This window comes from Nannospalax galili, unplaced genomic scaffold, assembly GCF_000622305.1.
Source record: "Nannospalax galili isolate Female #2095 unplaced genomic scaffold, S.galili_v1.0 scaffold43, whole genome shotgun sequence".
Classification (NCBI taxonomy): domain Eukaryota; kingdom Metazoa; phylum Chordata; class Mammalia; order Rodentia; family Spalacidae; genus Nannospalax; species Nannospalax galili.
The window spans coordinates 3,411,975-3,430,690 of record NW_008353342.1 but is presented as its reverse complement, the minus strand read 5'-3'; the positions used below and the strand labels follow the sequence as shown (position 1 = coordinate 3,430,690).

The 18,716-nt window shown below is 44.2% G+C and overlaps 1 protein-coding gene across 7 annotated transcripts in view; it reads right to left on the bottom strand.

The window, feature by feature from the left end:
• Svil (supervillin) overlaps positions 1-18,716 on the bottom strand; it is a 217,013-nt gene that overhangs the window by 21,125 nt on the left and 177,172 nt on the right. For all 7 annotated transcript variants that reach the window (XM_017802569.2, XM_017802568.2, XM_017802572.2 and 4 more), the window contains 9 exons: positions 14,832-14,921; positions 14,658-14,744; positions 12,858-13,035; positions 10,797-10,969; positions 8,943-9,098; positions 7,413-7,549; positions 6,346-6,493; positions 6,090-6,235; positions 4,104-4,279 (listed from right to left, as the gene is read on the bottom strand). In XM_017802569.2, the coding sequence (XP_017658058.1) occupies positions 4,104-4,279; positions 6,090-6,235; positions 6,346-6,493; positions 7,413-7,549; positions 8,943-9,098; positions 10,797-10,969; positions 12,858-13,035; positions 14,658-14,744; positions 14,832-14,921 (1,291 nt within the window). The remainder of the gene's footprint in view (positions 1-4,103; positions 4,280-6,089; positions 6,236-6,345; positions 6,494-7,412; positions 7,550-8,942; positions 9,099-10,796; positions 10,970-12,857; positions 13,036-14,657; positions 14,745-14,831; positions 14,922-18,716) is intronic.

Here is an 18,716-nt window from a genome sequence, read left to right as displayed (position 1 = left end):
ATAGAGCTCACCCCAAATTCTCCATGACTTTATTCCTGTTACAACACATCTCCCCAGGGAGCAGAGATTCTCCTGCTACTAAAATAAACACACTGTACTTTCATCTCTCACAAAGTGAAAGTTGTGCACATGTATTTCTAGGCAGGGAGGACAAAAAAAGGGAGGAAACAGCTGGGCTCCACCTGGAAGCATTGTGTGGTCTTGGGGATTCAGAGTCTGATACCGCACCCAAGACCACAGGTAATTTATCTTAAGTTTTTGGTGCTGGTAATGGGCCCAGGGCTCCACACATGCTAGATGAACACTCTGTTAATGAGCTCTGCTTCCAGCCTCCAACACAGCTAGAAAGGGAGAACTCAGGGGGATACAGCCTTGAGAACAAACAGGACAGTATCTCTCCTCCCTCCACAGCAATCTTTGGCTTCAAACTCAGACCAGGATACTGCTTCAGAGTGATCCACCATGTTTTCTATGTTCCACTGTGCCCTATGTTCCACTCACTTCTCATTTGACTGAGAGTATAAGGTTTCTCTGTCTCTGTCTCTGTCTCTCTCTTTCTCTCTCGACAAGTTCTTGCTATGTAGCCCAGGGTGGGGCTTGGATTCATGATCCTCTTGCCTGGCCTCCTAAGTGTTCGGATTACAGGCATGTGTCTAGCTGAGCCTCTTTTATATAAACCCTCCTCTATAGACTTACTGAATACAGGCAGGATACTCGCCTATGTGTTGGATATCTGCACTGGCATCCCATACAACCCACAAGGACAAGCCATTGAGGACCAGATAAGATCAACTATGTCCTGGAGCAAATACATTCAATATGTTGCAAACTTTCTTCCCTTCACCACCCACCCCAATGCCTCTAACTGCTTATTTTGTGCATGCAGCAATAGACCTATACTGACAGCAGTACCAGTTAATACCACCCTTCTTTACCCAGAAACAAAAAAAGATTTCACTGACTCTCATCTAGTGGATATTCCCTTGTTCAAACAATTGGCTAACTATCCAATTTGCATTTCCAGCAAGAGTGAGCCTACTCATTACAAATGCCTCACTAACATTACTCTCTCCAGTTTAGCACCCCTTGATGACATCTGGAAAGGGCCAGATCCATTGCTGACCACAGGGAGGGGATTTGCTTGTGTTTTCCCACAGGATCAACCAAAGCCTATCTGGGTTCCAGCCAGAAATGTCCGGCACCTCCCCGCCCACAAAAGAGATGGCTTGCATGACCCTGTCAGAGACAAAGAAAAGGAAGAGGAGGAAACGACACCCAAAACCACACCGGATCACGTGGAACGAGATCCATGATCTGGTGGAGACTGCTCGCTGCAGATGCACCCCCCGAGCTTCTTTCTCTGTCATCCTCATGGCCGTTTTTACCCTGCTTAACAGCAACGCTTCAGCCAGCCCCACTCTCCCTAATACTATGTTCTGGAGATTTTATGTCAGAGAAACATTTCAAGGAAAAAAAATCAGATAATCGGAACTGCAGACTGCCCCCTAGTGGTCTGTCAAAAACCCATAGAAACCATAATATACCCAAATGCTAGCAGATACGGAACTAACGAATATGTTTGCATCCGTTTTCGACAAACAGATCCATCATGCCTCAAGGAAGTTGATACCTATGGGGGCTGCCACTATTTCAATCCCTGTAGGTTGGAACTAGGATTCACTGGGGGATATCAGGGCATAACAGGACAGGAAAGACCCATCTACCTAAAGGATAGTAAGTATCTCTATGGGAACCATGACTATTCCCTAATATATGCTGCAGAGCCATGGGACGATCGCTGGCGTATAGGAGTAATAGAAAAGTTCTACTCAGGGGAACCATGACTATTCCCTAATATATGCTGCAGATCCATGGGACGATCGCTGGTGTATCGTAGTAACGGGAAAGTTCTACTCAGGTGCATTCTCTAGCTACCCTACAGCTAACTTTCATATCTCGTGCATTCTCTAGCTACCCTACAGCTGACTTTCATATCTCTCAACAGCTTGTACCTGCAGCTAAGCCCATGTTAACTCATCATAATATTATTCTGCAGAAAAAACAAACAGAGGATCAGATAAGATCAACCATGTCCTGGAGCCAATACATTCAATATGTTGCTAACTTTCTTCCCTTCACCACCCACCCTAACGCCTCTAACTGTTTCTTTTGTGCATCCAGCAACGCATCTAGAGCTGTTTCTGTTTCACTGCGTCATGGAACCTGCCTCCCCAGAAGGGCTTTCTTCTGTCAGTGCTCACTGGCCGTCCTGACTCTGTTCGTCGTTTCTGCTCCCCCTGCCCTCGTGGACCGGTGGCCAATGACCCGCGAAGAGAGGGAGAGACCCCCGCAATGTGTTGTGAAATGGACTAAGGGACACAGTAGCTTGTGGTGAGGGGTGTGACCGTAGGAGCACAGCCTCCAGCTTTTTACTCAGCTCCTCCCCTGAATTACACATCTGGCTGGGCTGAGCCATTTCAGCTCAGGAGTGTCAACTGCCTGTATGTTAAGACAGGCTGAGTGCACAGTCAAGGCTGGACCTTAGTCCCCAGGGAGCTTTTAAGAGCCTGATCCTATAAGCTACCCAGCTCCAGCTACAACCCCATCTCTGGGGCTGGGCCTGGCAGGTGCATGTTTTCAAAGTTGCTCCTGTGACTCTGTGGCACAGATGATGGAAGCCAGGAAGCCAGGTGCCTGTTTAGCCATGTTCGGATCTGAGATCATGTCATACTTAAATATAAACTGGCTGCAATACAGCATCTGTGCTTCAGCATTACTCCATCACACTAAATCAAATGATCTAGACTTTGTTTCAATCTTTCAAATTCCTAGTTGTTACAGTATTTGTTAAGGATTTAAAAGTTTTCAACTGTTGACAAAATTTTTAATTCTTTTTTTCTTTTCTTTTTACCTTCCTTTGCTTTTTTTTTTTCTTTTTGGTCTTTTTGAGACAGGGTCTCCTGTAGCCCCAGCTATCCTGGAACTCACTATGTAGACCAGGCTGGCCTTGAACTCACAGGGATCTGCCTGCCTCTGCCTCCCCAGTGCTGGGATTAGAGGTGTGCGCCACCACGCCTGGCTCCCCCTTTGCTTTTTAAAGACAGGGTCTCTCATTCTGTAGCCTAGGTTGACCTGGGACTCACCCACCATGTAGCCCAGGATGGCCTACATCTCATAAATGATCCTTCTGCTTCAGCTTCCTGAATGCTAGGATTACAGGTCTGGCTTTTCATTTTAATCATAATAAAATCGATGATTGGATTTTAAGGAAAAAACTAGGCAGGAAACTTGGAAACTCTATTATTCTATGCTGTTTTGTGGTATACCTGTTTCTCATTTACTATGTGACACAAACAGTTTTAAAGCATTTCAGGGGGCGGGATCTGGTAGTTAAAAACATTCATGTAAAGGCCGGGTGTGGTGGTGCATGCCTTTAATCCCAGCACTTGGGAGGCAGAGGCACATGGATCTCTGTGAGTTTGAGGCCAGCTTGGTCTACATAGTGAGTTCCAGGTCAGCTGGGGCTACAGGAGACCCTGTCTCAAAAAGATCAAAAAAAAAAAAATCATGTAAGAATTCTCTTTTATATGTTCATATTTCTTAGATTGTGCCTATTCTGATGACTCATCAAAACAATTTAAAAAGTCTAGTACACTGTAGGGAATGTTAACACTATAATTGCTATTTCAATATAATACCTTCATTCTTCCCTCCACCCCAAAAGACATAAAGGCAACAGCAACATCTGCCAAAAATGTCCTGGGGCTCAGGGGCTCAGGGGCTGTACTGCAAAGGCAGAAAAACACCTTTGGAGCAATGGCAGAATTCCATCTTCTGGGAAGCTTTTCCACTGTGTTATTGGTTTAACAGTTGTTTGTTCATCCATCAGGAAAGTGCTGGAGATGTCACGGGGGGCTTGGGGGGGGTTTCCTTTACTGCAACTGTAACATCCATACTTCTACGTTAATTAGGTAAGAGCTAGAGGACAAATTTAGTTTGTGACTCTTCATGACAGCCTTTGTGTGGTGAGGGATGGTGGATGGGTTTAGGAAGAGTGGGCCTGCAAGGGGTTTCCACTTATTCTGTGAGCCCTGCAGGGTTACCTGGGAATGAGTGCGTTGCATTCTCCAGGGTCCAGTGGGTTGATGTCACAGTTCTCATAGTCAAAGGTTCCATTCCACAAGTGCTTGGCCAGCTGGAATGCAACTTTTCGTTGTGCTAATGTGACTTCCTTCCCATGCCACACGTAAACTTCACTACCAAAATCAAACACCAGGACCTGGAGGGATGGCACAAAAGGACACATGAACTTCAAGAGCAGGTTCCGGAAGAATCGGGTCCCTATGAGCTCTCACACCACCTGAAGCTGTGATTAATACAAGTTCTTTAAGTCCCTTTACTCCCTCTCTCCTTTGCTTTGCCCCCCTGCATTCCTTCTTCCTTCACCCATTTGTCCAATTAACACACATAGCTCATCACATCTGAGACTCCAGTGTTGTTTCTCCTGTGCATAGTTCTAAGACTCATGCCGTTCAAGCCCTTCCATTAGGGGCTCCATACTACTACATGTTTGTTGAACGAATACATGAAGGTAGTGCTGCTTGTTATTTTCCATGCCCATGGTTTGTTCTTTTTACTACCTCCAATTCCAGCAATCTAAATTCTATTTAACTCTGAACGAGGCTCAATTCCATTTCCATTTTAAAATTATTGCTCATTATTTCTTTTTCTGTGACTTTTGTTTCCATTTAAATCATCACAGCCTCAATCTAGATTTGGATCACACTATTTCCCATTTTTGTCATTAAAATATACTATCACGCATCTTACTGAATCTATGTAAAGTGCACCACATGACAGTCTGGGACGCAAACAACAGTAAAACGGCTATGATAGTGGAGAAAGCTAACGTAGCCACCATCCCACAGTGCAGCCTGTTTCTGCTTTTAGTTTTTATCTGAGTGGCAGAGCAGCTAAAATTTCCACATTACCAGGAGTCCCAAACATAGCTGAGAACTGCAGCCCCTGCCGAACACCAGATCTCCAGATGGTTCCCCAGCCTCCTGCAGCTTTGTGCCCTCTGACCCCCAGCTTCCCCCCACCTCCCCAGGCCAACCTCCCCAGCCACTGCTTTCTTCTTTATCTCTGCAGGTTTAACTTTCTTCTCATTTATTTTTTGAAAGATTCCACATATAGGTGAGCTCATGCAATATTTTTCTTTCTGCATCTGGCTTATTTCACTTTTCACTTGCAGTAATGAGCTCTAGAGATTACATTTTTGTTTAAAACATTTAAAAATTATACTTACATGTGTGTACATGTGTGTGTGTGTGTTTGTGTGAAAGAGAGAGAGAGAGAGAGAGAGACAGAGAGAGAGAACTGTAAATGGAACAAAAGACAGAATGGCTGGAAGGGTTAAGAAAACCCAGTGACTTAAAAAAAATGAATTAATTAACTTAATGTATTCCACTGCATGCAGGAGGAGGTCAGAGGATGACTCATAGGAGTCGGCTCTCTCCTTCCATCCCTCCCCAGCAACTGAACTCAAACCTTCAGGCTTAGCAGCCAAGTGCCTTCACCTCTGAGCCATGTTGCTGGTCCTACTGTCTTTCTAATATGCTTCTATTCAGTGGAGTTTAAGGTTCTTTTGCATCGTCCTCTTTTCTCTCAGCAATTACAGAATACTTGATGAAACCAGAAACTTACAGAGTTAATAAGTATTTGCTGGGATGAGTGAAAAAAATATTACTTGATAGATTCATAAATTATATATACATATGTATTATTTCTGAAACTTCAGGACTAACTAAAAGTTACTTTATTAACCTTTATACAAAATTTAAGAGATAGGGATAAATGATATTTCTATTTTACATAAAATATAAAAGCCTTCAATAATCCATGCCACCTCTGGGAAACATTCTGAAATTTATAATAGTACTTTAGATGGGATGGCAGTAATGATTTGAAATGGCAAAAGAAATAGCTTTTAAAGAGCTGCCATGTTTGATAATCAGCTTGGAATCTAGCTAGAATTGCCTGCTTCCCAGGCCAGCTATGGCAGAGCTGCTTCTCTTGAAAGCCTATACCTCTTTGGATTGCAGGAGGGAACACTTTGGAATCTTGCCCCAGTAATCATCATCAGGAACAAGTTTGTCATCTGTGAGGCGGTAGACACAGTTTGTCTCTATGATTGCTGTCTCGTACAGTTCATCTTCCTTTGGGTCTCCAGCAGCTTTGGGGTAAAAGGAAAGAATGTCAGAATGTAGATGGCTTGACAGATGAGCTGAGGGAGAACACAGGAGCTCAAGCCTCATCAGACTGTGAAATACAGTGAACTCTTACACTGGTAACTGGTCTGGCCACCCAGGAGCTTCCAGAAGTCTTTGGCTGCGTGAGTGTGTGTGTTAATTCCTTCCTCAATGGTTTGGATGTATGTAGCTCTACAACCAAGCTCTCTTTTTGTTTGAATTAAAGTTGCAAGTTCAGAGGCCTAAAAAAAGAGAGAAACACAATGAGCCTGGCAGCAAAGTCAGCATGCACAAAGTGGGGTGTGGTGACATCAGAGAAAAGACTGTTTGATTAGGGAGTCTGGCCACAGGTGGCTGGACACTGCTTGCCAGGCACTTTCAATTAAGTGAAGAAAACATTAACAGCAGGACCAGATATCTCAATTCCTTAGAGCAATAGTTCTTTGGTTTCAGTATTCAACAGATCATGATGAAGCTTAGAAACACTACCTGTCCTCTGAGGATTTTCCCCCAGGAGATTCCCATGAGAGATCCACTGTGGCCTTTCCCAGGTGCCCAGGACAAAGGCACCATGCTGGATAGCTTTACCTGTCAACTTGACACACTTGGAAGTTAACAAGTGACAAGTGTCAAGTCAACAACTTGACATACAACTTGACCCCTGGGAAGAGGGACCCTCAATTGAAGAATTTCTTCTACAAAACTGGCATGTGGCCACCCTGTGGGGAATTTTCTTGATTGTTGAGTGAAGTAAGAAAGCAGGCTGAGCACCGGCCAGGGGAGTAAGTCAGTAAGCAGCATTCCTCCGTGGCCTGTGTTTCAGTTCATGTCTCCAGGTTCCTGCCTGACTTCCCTTGATGATGTACTATGTTGTAAGCCAAACACTTTCCATCCCAAGCTGGTTTTGGTCAGTGTTTTATAACAGCAACAGAAAACAATCTAGGACAGGTGCCAATTCATTGGTCACACAAGAGTCAGATTAGACCTGGGGCTTTAATACTGAAAGTGCAGGTTATAGACCTTCAGCACCTTATGACGGTTCCCTGTCCCTTCCTGCTTGAATGAAGCTCTGGGTATCTCGGAAGCTCATATGGACCTGCAGGTAGGTAGAACATCCCATGGGGACAGGTAACAGAGGCGTTTTATCCTTCAGAAGCTCACCTTCGCCTTCTCGATGACGTTTGCAAACTCTCCAACCCACAAGAAGCAGTACTGCGGAGAGAGCAGAAGGAAGCAGTCCCCACTGTTGAGTGATGAGGCGCGAGGTTCCACCAGCCTCGTCTGCACATGTCTTCTTCCTGTACACAAGGCCCAGAGTCATTTTCCCAGGGGAGGGACTGAGCTGTAGACACCCATGGTGGACACATCCCTGCTACAGTCTTCCCATTTTCAAGACTATCCACCAATGTGAGTTCCCATGACCAGCAGGACAGAGAAGTTAAGACGGAACACAGCAGCTGCTGAGTGTGCTGAGAGCTTGTCCAAAGGTCTCCATGCTTCTTAGGACCAACCTCAGGGTCTTGGTTTTCAGCCTGTATGTGGATGCAGTAAGATTCTCCCATCTTGGGAAACTGGCAGGGATACCTCTCCCCTCTTTTTATTTTCCTGGTGCCTTTTCTCCCCTAGCCAAATGTGATTCATTGAGTTGGCGCTTTGCACATCTGCATACTTAGTACAGTCTCCACACTGGATCTTGTCACTTGCCTTGTGGGTATTGTGTACGTGTGTGTGTGTGTTCACGTACGTACATGTGGAGACCATAGGAGGATGCTGGCTGTCGGCTTCTGCCTCTCTCTACCTTATTCCCTTGAGTCAGGTCTTTCACTGAACCTGAAGCTTGTCATTTGGGCTAGGCTGGCTGGCCAGTGAGCTCCCAGGATCCACCCCCAGTGCCAGGGTTACAGGAATACATGGCCACACCTGGCTTTTTAAGTGGATGCTGGTGATTCAAACGCAGGTCCTCAAGCTTGCACCGCAAGCATTCTTACCCACTCACCATCTCCCTAGCCCTCTTTTAAATACTAAAAGAGAAATGGGTTTTCAGAAACACCCCAGAATCCCTGGCAGAGGTACAAGCTACTCCATCCACCTTCCTCTTGATGCTCTGTCTACAGGAGTGCCACTAGTAGTGGAGCCTCATTCCTCACAGCCTTACTGCCTGCTGCACTTTTAAGTCTCACATGCTCTAAGCAGAACAGGGAGGAGACTGGACCCTCATTTACTTCTGCATTCCGTGATTCCTTCCCCAGGAATGTGCCCTCCTCACACTGGCTGGCATAGACCATGGCTTATCCCAGTGGGAAAACTGAGAAGAAAGCAGAGACCAGCTCTAGAGACTTATAGCACTTGTGCCAAAGTGCATGGCAGTGTTGGGGTACGGGCTATGGGGCCAGGGGAAGAAGGAGCAAAAGCTGAGATTCTGGAGTGGGAAAGGCCAGGATCCAACTCCAATCTGCCGCTTAGCAACTACTGTGTCCACATTCAGCACCTCTCAGAGCCCCAGTGGGCAGAATTCCTGGTCTCATGGACTGTGAGAAGCAACAGTGAGGGGATGTGGCATAGCACATGGCACAGGGACACTCTCAGAATGCCCTCCTTTCCCTCCCAGGCAACAGTGAGCACAGCCAGAACTCACTGTGACCAGACAGGAAGCACCAGTCACCACAGTTCCTCTAGGCTGCCCCGAAATACCTTTAATCTGCAACAACATGAGCTTCTTGTAAGGCACCGCACTGTTGTTGGAATTCTGCTCTGTCAGGTTGACGCTCCGCAGGCTAACACTGCTGAAGTTCTCCTTACTGGCTAAGCCTGCCAGAGTCACTTCGGAGAAGTTGGAGTTGGATGACACTGGGCGGGGTAGGGGGAGCAGAGAGGTTCAGTTGAGAAGCCAGTGTTTACAATCACAGATGATGTCTAACTGACAGGACTCAAGTCTGAGGAGGGATGACAGCCAATGCTTAATCACTGTGTAAAGAATTAAATGCAGTATGGAGAGCATCAACTGTTGTTGACAAGTGTCACACCTCACCCTGCAGAGGGCCAAGTCAGTGATTCAGACCAGCACTGCTACCGTGGCATAAAACCAGGTGCTGAATTCATCTCGCAATCCTAACAGCCTGCAAATGCTGGCATGGATTGCCAAGGAACCCTGGTAAGCATCTTTCACCAAGTCTTCACTTGTAGAAAAGAGACGCTCTGTAAGGATTTAGTTCTAACTTTCGTGCAGAGGCAAAGTGATCCACTGCCTGGTATCTCCAGGTCCTTTGCCCCCAGACCTAAGGTTGTAATCATATGACCTTGGGTTTTCAGTGTGGACCAGTCACCACGAGCCAGGCCCTAAAATCCACAGAAGTAGATGTCATGGAGAAATATGTAAACATTTTCCAATAAACCTTTATTTCTCCAACTCATGGTTTAAAAATGTTCATGCTTGTGCAAAATTCAGACAGTGATTTCACTAGGATCAGATCCTAACCATGCAAAAACAGAATACTATTTCGTACTTCAAGTGGCCCGGTGAGTTTGAAAACACTTTGTCAACCAGTTATAATGAAGACTCAACTCCTTCATTTAAATCCTTCATTCAGTCATGCATTTTACCCTTCCTTCCTTCCTTCCTTCCTTCCTTCCTTCCTTCCTTCCTTCCTTCCTTCCTTCCTTCCTTCCTTCCCTCCCTCCCTGCCTCCCTGCCTCCCTCCCCGTCCCTCTCTGCCCCCCCTTCCCATTCCCTCCCTCTATCCCTCCTTCCCTCTCTTCCTTCTTTTGAAAACAGGGTCTCACTACATAGTTCAGGCTGGCCTGGAACATGGGATTTTGCTGTGTCTGCCCCAAGTGCTGGGATTACAGGCATGCACCATCATATCTAGCTAAATAATCTAGGAAAAACGTTAGGGAATTGGTTTATGAGCAACTATAGGAAAATAAAGATTATATTAAAATATTCAAATATCAAGAGTATGCATGCTATTGCTTCCACAGAAAACACTGTTAGATGGCAGCAGAATCCACTTTCTGGTACTGATAAAAGCAGAGTTGTATGGCCTAGGGCAGGGCATGGCCAGGAGCTGACCTCACTCCCGATTCCTGAGCTCATTCTAAGTCCCCCCACCTAAGCCTATCCACTTCAACTCCAAGCTTTACCAAATATCTCTCTCAAGAACAACTTGAAAGCACTAGTTTAAAACCTAGGGTGAGGAAGAGTGGTTTTGAATGCCTACAAGAGATCTCTTAACACACTCTTGAATAAGATTAAATGGAGAATTACTGTGTTTGAGTTTTCCAGGGGCTGAAAATAGGTTGAATTCCAAAATCCAGAAACATATTTCTTCCATCTCTTGAGAGCCAGTTCAGCAAACCAGTATAATTTAAATTACTCAACAGTAATCTACATAAAAAGCCTTTAAATCTAGGCAGGGGAATGCATGTTTATTTAATGAGTGCCCTCTGAATGTCCACTGGACTTTGCGAGGCAAGTCAAAAGGAAATGATTAGAACACCAGAGCAGCAGTGCCTAGGCCCTGAGCACAGGTGTCTCCCCACACTCACTCTTTTCTACTTTCATCCGTTTGGACTCCACAAACGCCACGTTCAGCCTCTGCTCCGTGTACTCCTGAAGGAGATCCTCTCTTGCTGCCAGCATTTTAAGGGGGTTCTTGGACGCCTGGACCCTGCGTTTGGGCCTAACAGAGCGCTTATGCTCTGCTACGGAGGATGTCAACCTGTGGACAGAGCAGGGTCAGCTTAGGCCAGGCCCCCAGCATAGGCCAGGCCCCCAGCACACCTGGTTTACTTGTGGGTCCTGGACCTAGGACAATGGACTCCGTTTCATTTCCTGATTTCATGGTAAGTCTCGCAGTGCCTTCCACTGCTACTGCCGTGCTATGAAGTCACAGAACCTTGGCAGTAAAGGGAGCTTTGAACTCAATGAGATAAGGATTCCCCTAGTTCCAGAAGCCCTGTCCACTTGTGTCCTTGGTCCCCACTCAGAGGGCATCTGTGCTTTATTGCTGGACAGTCCTGTATGTTAATAACTTTCCTCACCTGAAAGCTCATGTCCTTATCCTCTACGAATGAACATATCTGTACTCACTGCTGCTGTCACTAGCAGGCCCTTAGAGACTCCACTGAAGGCCAGGAGTCCTCCACTGAATCCTCTTTGCTCCACACTGTTTTCTCTCTACACAATAGTTTTTCAGTTCCCTCACAGCTGGCATCCATTCAACCTACTAGTCCCCATGCCCTGGGGAAAATAGCTACATTCATGAAGAATATATTGGAATAAAAGAGGCAGGCAAAGCTCTGTGTGGCCCTCTCAGACTGCCGGAAGTCTGTGGGCAGGCCTGCCCGGGGAGGTAGAGTGCCATTTCCATGATCTCCCGTCAGACCCCTGCAGCTACACGAAACTGTCCTGAAAGTGTTTATTACGTATAACACCATCATGTGTGAGAACATAAATGCACATTTGTTTACATTATTACATATCACAACTTATATAACAACTTCAACAGTGACATCTGGTTTGGGAGAAGACAAATCCAACAGACCGAAATATATAAAACAATGTATCAGTTTATGGAATTTTTTGCCATGAGTACACATGCTTTTGGAAGACAGAGTTGCTTTGACAATTTTGGAGGGAAGAAGAGAGACATGGTGTGGGTGGCAGTGGGTGTGGCCTGCTTAGCATATGTGCCCTGATTCTGTTAATGACATGTGGGGTTTCCTTTGGGGAGCCCAGCTCACTCCATCCCTCTGGCTAGTCTCTTGGCTATATGAGTGGTTTAAGGCAGAACTTAGGACCCAAGCTGGAGCAATGAAGAACAAACCTGAATTTGATGGATTTCCTAGACAGTGAAGCTGACCACACTGAGTGGGCTAAATAGGCAGCCTGTCCATTTGGTGCTAGAGATGGCCATCTTTCTTCTCACAGTTTCAGCTTGACCAAGAGAGAAGCCAGCCTTTATGGAAAGATAGCTGTAAGAAAGGCCACACCATGACCTGCCTCTGAAGTTTAGGGTCCATGTGCTTTTCAGTGTATGACTGTAACAACTTTTGTGATATCAGTATGACTTGGGCATTTTTCTGGCATTTGTAACTGATGGAATTCTAACACCATAATCACTTTTCTGAGGTGATTTCATCAGGTTCCCCTGTGAACCTCTGGATGCTCCAGAGAAAACCATTAGCTATACTAACTTTATACTAAGTCATCTTCTCTTCTGAGTTTTGAGTTAATTTTACTAATCTGAGCTCTTATCATTCCAAATAATTTCAGTTTAACTGTGTCCAGTGGAACAGTTGTGGGCATCTATGCTAAGTGTTCCTAACTCTAAAACACTGCAAAACAACATTCAAGAGATGTGAAAGCCAGTGTCACCTTATCGGGACTGGGACCAAAATCTGAGGCATGCCCAGTCAGCCTGCACACATATCAGGGTGGCCCACATGCGCTCTATCTGCCCCATGACACTGTGCCTCGGGCTCTATAGCAACAGTGTACTAGATGTTAGTTCTACTGCCTGGCAGAAGTCTCTGGTGACAGAACTCAGGGAGCAAGTGAGGGAAGTCATTCCCAGTGGAGGAAAGATGGAGACCAAAATAACTCACTTAGGTGCATAAGGGTCAAAAATAACATCAAAGTCTTCGTTTAGCTCCACAGGACTTCTTGGCGTGTTGTGATCCACACTGCGGTAGAATTTGGCAAAGGTCTCATCATCATCCAACTTCATCACTTCCTTGACAGATTTACCAGTGACCGTGAGGACTGTCTCCTGCATCCCAGCAACTATCAAATAAGTAAATAAACCACATGGATTGCTTGGAGGTCATTACTCTGACCTTATCTTGCAGTATTTAAAAACGATTTCTCTCCTTACGTTCTAGGAGTGGGGAAAACATAGCAGTGACGTACAAGGCCCCTGGGTGCCTGATGGGTCCGTGTTCTACTTCTTATGGAAGGACAGTCCACCTGTACAAACCTAACACAGTGAGATGGTCGTGGAAGAAAGAGGGCTGACCTTGCTCACACAGCAAGTGATATTTATCAAGTGAACCTGACCCATTTCTACTGGAGAGGAGACTAACCCAGCTCTGTTCCATATTAGGGCTTGACAAACTTTTCTGCAAGGGATCTGGAAGTATTTTAGGCTTTGACTGGGAAACCATATGGCCTGTGTTGCAGTTTTTCAATCCTGCTATTACAGTGAGAAAGGGACTACTGACAATAGGGTGACAAAAGAGCATAGCTGTGTTCTAATAAAACTTTATTTACAAAAGCAGGTGGTGCATTGGGGTTGGCCATGGCTAATCCACAGGTTAGGTCACTTACCCAGTCAGTCAGCGATTATATTAAACTTTTGTATTTCCAGTTTTTAGTGTTGTATAATATTCAACTTTTGAGGGATCACTACCAATAGTAGAGAATCACAGTGCCTAGTATTGGATAACTGGATATTTTTTAGCAAGAGGTAAAATGGCTATTTCTGCACACTGTCCTTTTGTGTCACTGACTTTTATACTGAAATGTTTATTCTGTTATCTGTTTAGCAGAACTTTCTTTTACAATATTTTCGTGATTATAAGAAAAAAATTTTAACTTTTGCCTTAAGAGAAACCAACGCATGCAATTTAAAGCTCCCCAAAGATCATGTGGATTTTACACATGTATATTAACTGCCTTAAAGACTGAAGGCAAGAATCACTAAGTTCACAATTTGACTGAATGATATCCCAAGGGTTTAGATTCAGAACAAGTGCACTACTGGGAATCTCAAATTCAGGATGTTACTGAGTGACTCTAAACAGTTCTGACTAAAAGTTCCTTTCATATACGTATGTATATATGTATTTATATATATGTACATATATATGTATATATAAATTACTAAAGGTAAACTAAAGGAGATAATTTTGTTAAGGAGAGAAAGCAATCAGGATTAGGATCCAGAGAGCCAGCTGTGGTGGTACATGCCTATCATCCCAGCACTTTGGAGGAAGAACAGGAATTTAAGGTCATCCTTTGCTTCATAACAAGTTCAAGTCTAGGCTTGGCTATATGAAACCTTGTCTCTAAAAACCAAAATAAAATAAAACAACAACAGTAACAACAAGCTGAAACAAAACAAAAAACTAAAAAGCTAAAAAAGTATCTGATCTACATAGTGAGTTCCAGGCCTGCTGGGGCTACAGAGAGAACCTGTCTCAAACAGACCAATAAATGAATGAATAAATAAATGAATAAATAAATAAATAAATAAATAAATAAATAAATAAATAGGATTTGAAGGTTCTGAGGCAGGAGCAGGGTTTCAGGGGGTTCTAGGGTTTTCTTTGCTACTTATTGAAAATACAAACCACAGTGTGCTGTAGAAAAGCAAACCAAAGCCTCCCCCTGGCTTCTGGTATTACCTTTATTGTTCAGCCTTCTTAGGAAGGTTTCCAGCCTGTCTAACTTCAGGTCTGACTCCAGCTGCATATCTGGTCTGGCTTCAATGTCTAAACAAGAAAAAAACATGGGTGAGACAGCACCACTGGGAACTCCCCGAAGAAATTCACAGTGCACTCAGGACAGGGGCAACATACCTTCCAAGGGTTTGGAAACTGGGGTAGTACCCCTTGATTTGCTGCAGAGAGGAGATGAGACTGGAGTTATAGCAGTGGGTGATGCCAGACCTGCACAACATACAATGGGGTGATTTAGCATCTCAAGATTATGAGTGGAAAAATCACAAGACCCAGTGACTCTGTGAAGTGTACAACTGACATGAATTTGCTTCCCCCCCATGTGTGATGCCTACCACATGGTGCCTACCCAATGGCATGCATATGTCTATGCAGGACAAATGCAGCTGTGTCTAGGATTTTTGTTTGTTTGTTTCTATGAACTATGTGGCTGGCAAGCTGATGTTCTGAAGATGAACAATGAAGACATGTAAGGAATTCCCTCCACATGTAACTGGAGCAAGAACACAAAGCTGTCAGGACATCCTAGACCAAGCTGAGTTCTGAAGGCCTTTGTGAGCGGCAGGGACCTTAGAGGAGAAAGCACATTAGGAATAAGCTGAGTTATACCAGCCAGCGAGTGGCCCTGGGTGCCAGTAGATAGTAACAAGGTGGGATTGTATTACATGGACAATGACCCAGAGGTCTTTCAGAAAAAGGCAGAGTACACCTCCAATTCATTTGGGATTGTGGGAGGGTCACACCCATACAGCTCAGGTGAGGCTGAAAACCATCTTGTGTTTCCTGAGACACAGGGTGGGAAATTCTTAACACGGCAAAGGCTAGGGTATACCTGAAATGTGAGAAGGAAATTTTAGTATAGAGAGAGCATTTAGTTAGAATAAGAAAACAATGAATAGAAAGTTGATGTAGAGAGACAGCTCAGAGGTTAAGAGCACTGGCTGCTCTTGCAGAAGACCTAGATTTGGTACATGGCAGCTAACAACTATCCATAATTCCAATTCCAGGAAATGGAAGTCCTCTTTGGCTTCTGTGGGCACTACATGCACATGGTGCACTTACATACATGCAGGCAAAACACCCCCAACACATAAAATAATAAACACATCAAAAATATATTTTAAAAAATTTTTTAAAATTTTATTTATTATTTTTATGTGTATGTGTATTGCCTGCATGTAGGTAAGCACACTTGTGTTGTGCAATGCCCACAGAAGACAGAAGAGGCTGTCAGATCCCCTGGAGCTGGAGTTACGGATAGCTGTTAGCTGCCATGTGGGTTCTGGGATTTGAAGCTGGGTCTTCTACAAAAAAGCAACTGTCCTTAAATGCTGAGCCATCTCTCCAGCTCCACACATCAAAAATATTTTAAGGAAAATGTAGAGTTTTTTTTTTCTATGATCTAGTGACTGGCAAGAGAGGTAACTACGGTGTTTACGGAGGTTAGAATGAGATACTGCTGTTCTTTGTAGCACACGTGAAACTTTTAGAGGATATCACCTCTTTAAGTGCCTCCAGAAGAGTGTAAGTTACTGTCGTCTACAAGGAAAAGCAAACAAATTGCTCTACTCCTTCCTCTTAAAGAACCAGAGAGGCAAATATTACACCATAAAAAACGTGAGAAAAAATAACTGGTAAGTGGTTTATAACTCAAAACTTCTAGGTAATATTTTGGAGAAACTTTTTTTTTCTGTTTTTAAAAATTTTTTAATTTTTAAATTTCATGTATAAGAGTGTTATGCCTGCATGTGTATAAGTGCACCTGTATCGGACAGTGCCCATGGAACTGGAGCTACGGGTGGTTGTTAGCTGCCATGTGGATACTGGGATTCGAACCCTGGTCTTCTGCAAGAACAGCCTGTGCTCTTAATTGCTGAGTCATTTCTCTCTCAGCCCCTTCTTTTTTGTCTTTTTCCTTTTTTTAAGACAAGCTCTCATCATGTAGCCCTGGCTCTCCTGGAACTTGCTATGTAGACCAAGCTGACCTTGAACTCATAGAGATCTGCCTGCCCTTTCCTCCCAAATGCTGGGATTAAAGATATGCCACCACACCTGGCTGGAAATATTTCTCCATATGCACATTTGCAAATATTTGAACATATGTGCACATCTGCATATGCACATTTGCAAATATTTGAACATATATTTTAAAACTTGTTGCAAAGATCAGAGCTGCAAAAACCTCATGCCACTGAGAAAGCAAGCTTTTTGGGTTTTTTGTTTGTTTGGTTTTGGTTTTTTGAGACAGGGTCTCCCTGTAGTCCCAGCTGGTCTGGAACTCATAACGTAGACCTAACTGGCTTTGATCTCATAGAGATCTGCCTGGCTCTGCCTCCCAGGTGCTGAGATTAAAGGTATATACCACTGTGCCCACCGAAAGGAAGTTTTCTTGAAATATAATGTTAAGAAAAATATGGCGTGACGGGACAAAAAGGCATTACCTACTAAACGGATGCATGAGAGACATCAGAAGAGTTCATTAGCACAGGACTCGTTACCTCTGAAGCTAATAAACAGGGATGACTCAGTAGGCTGATTTCTAAAGCAACTGGTAAAATCTGCCTTTCTATCTGGGCAGTAGGCACATCTGCAGCTGTGGCACCCCCTGCTGCCACTCAGATGATAATGCACAAAAGAGTTCCTGCAAGTGGGAAAGTGCCTTTCCAGCTAGAGATAAGGATGTTTTCATAATGGAACAAGGAATGTAAGTGTCAAAATATTAAAACAACCAAAACTCTCCCCACACCTCTTTTCAATGAATTCGAGAAGCAGTGAGCAGCAACTTACTACTGGAAATATTTTCATGTTTCTTTTATTCAGGTGTGAGCATGCTATAAGTACCTTTCTTCCAGACAACTCTAGAATACTACAGAAACTTTGTGGAGTTCCACAGGACATCAGAATATCAAAAAGAGGGAATGCTTTAAGGAAACCAGGAGAGCTAATCCAGCAACAGCTGGATGGTACTAACTCCTAGCCGAGACTGAATGTGCATTTGAACTCTGAGATGGGAAGTCTTTGTGGCTGCAGGATAAGGGCCTGTTTCATTCTGCAGTGAATGAAAATCAGATTCCATATAACCACAGATCAGAAAGAACTGTTAGTTCATGTAAAGGATACTGCTTTTTCATTAGAATAAAAACACAAAAATATTTCTCAGGAAAGACCCATGACTAACAAACACTAAGAACACCCATGCCTTATGAGGGAAATGGGAGTGAGAATACATCCACTATGGGAAGGGAACTAGTCAGTATCCAAGCCTGCATATGAGCAAATCTTTGTCCTCAGATGTCAGTGTGCACCAGGGCACCAGGGCCAAGGTTACTCAGCGGGATGCTGTCCACTTAGGATTCTTCAAATGAGACAGGAGAAAAAAATCAAAGCAAAATGCCATCAGGATAAAAGTGGGAGGTAGAAGCTGGAAGACTTCAGCTCTGGTTGCCGTTTTCAGTTACAGTTGTATTAACCGACACCTAGATATCTGCTTTTTTGATGGGGCCTGGGCTCAAGTTTAGACCTGACTACACAGTTCCATGACTCCAAGAAAGGTCAGATGGCATGGTGGCACATGCCTTTCAATCGCAGCATTCAAGTGGCAGTGGCAGAAAGATGTCTGTGAGATCAGGGCCAGCCTGATCTACACAGGGAGTTTTAGGCTATTTGGGGTTACAGGAAGACCTTGTCTCACACAAAACAAAAAATGAAGAAGAAAGGAGGAGGGGAGTTCAGAAGAGATTTGATCTGGGGTGGGGAGATATATAGGCTCTTATCTTGAAGTGGAGGAGTCTTGAAGAGTTGGGAAAGTGTAGGTTGATTTTCTCACTAGTTTATTTATTTTACTTTTCAGTGAAAGCAAGGAAGTTAAGAGATACCTAATTACTGTAGTAAACTGAAAATGGGCTGTTGCTTAGCAGGATGTGAAAAATGAGATGTGGGAGGGACTATAGTTCCTAAGAGAGATGTTAGTTAAGATATATGAACATGACATCAGAAAGGGAGGAA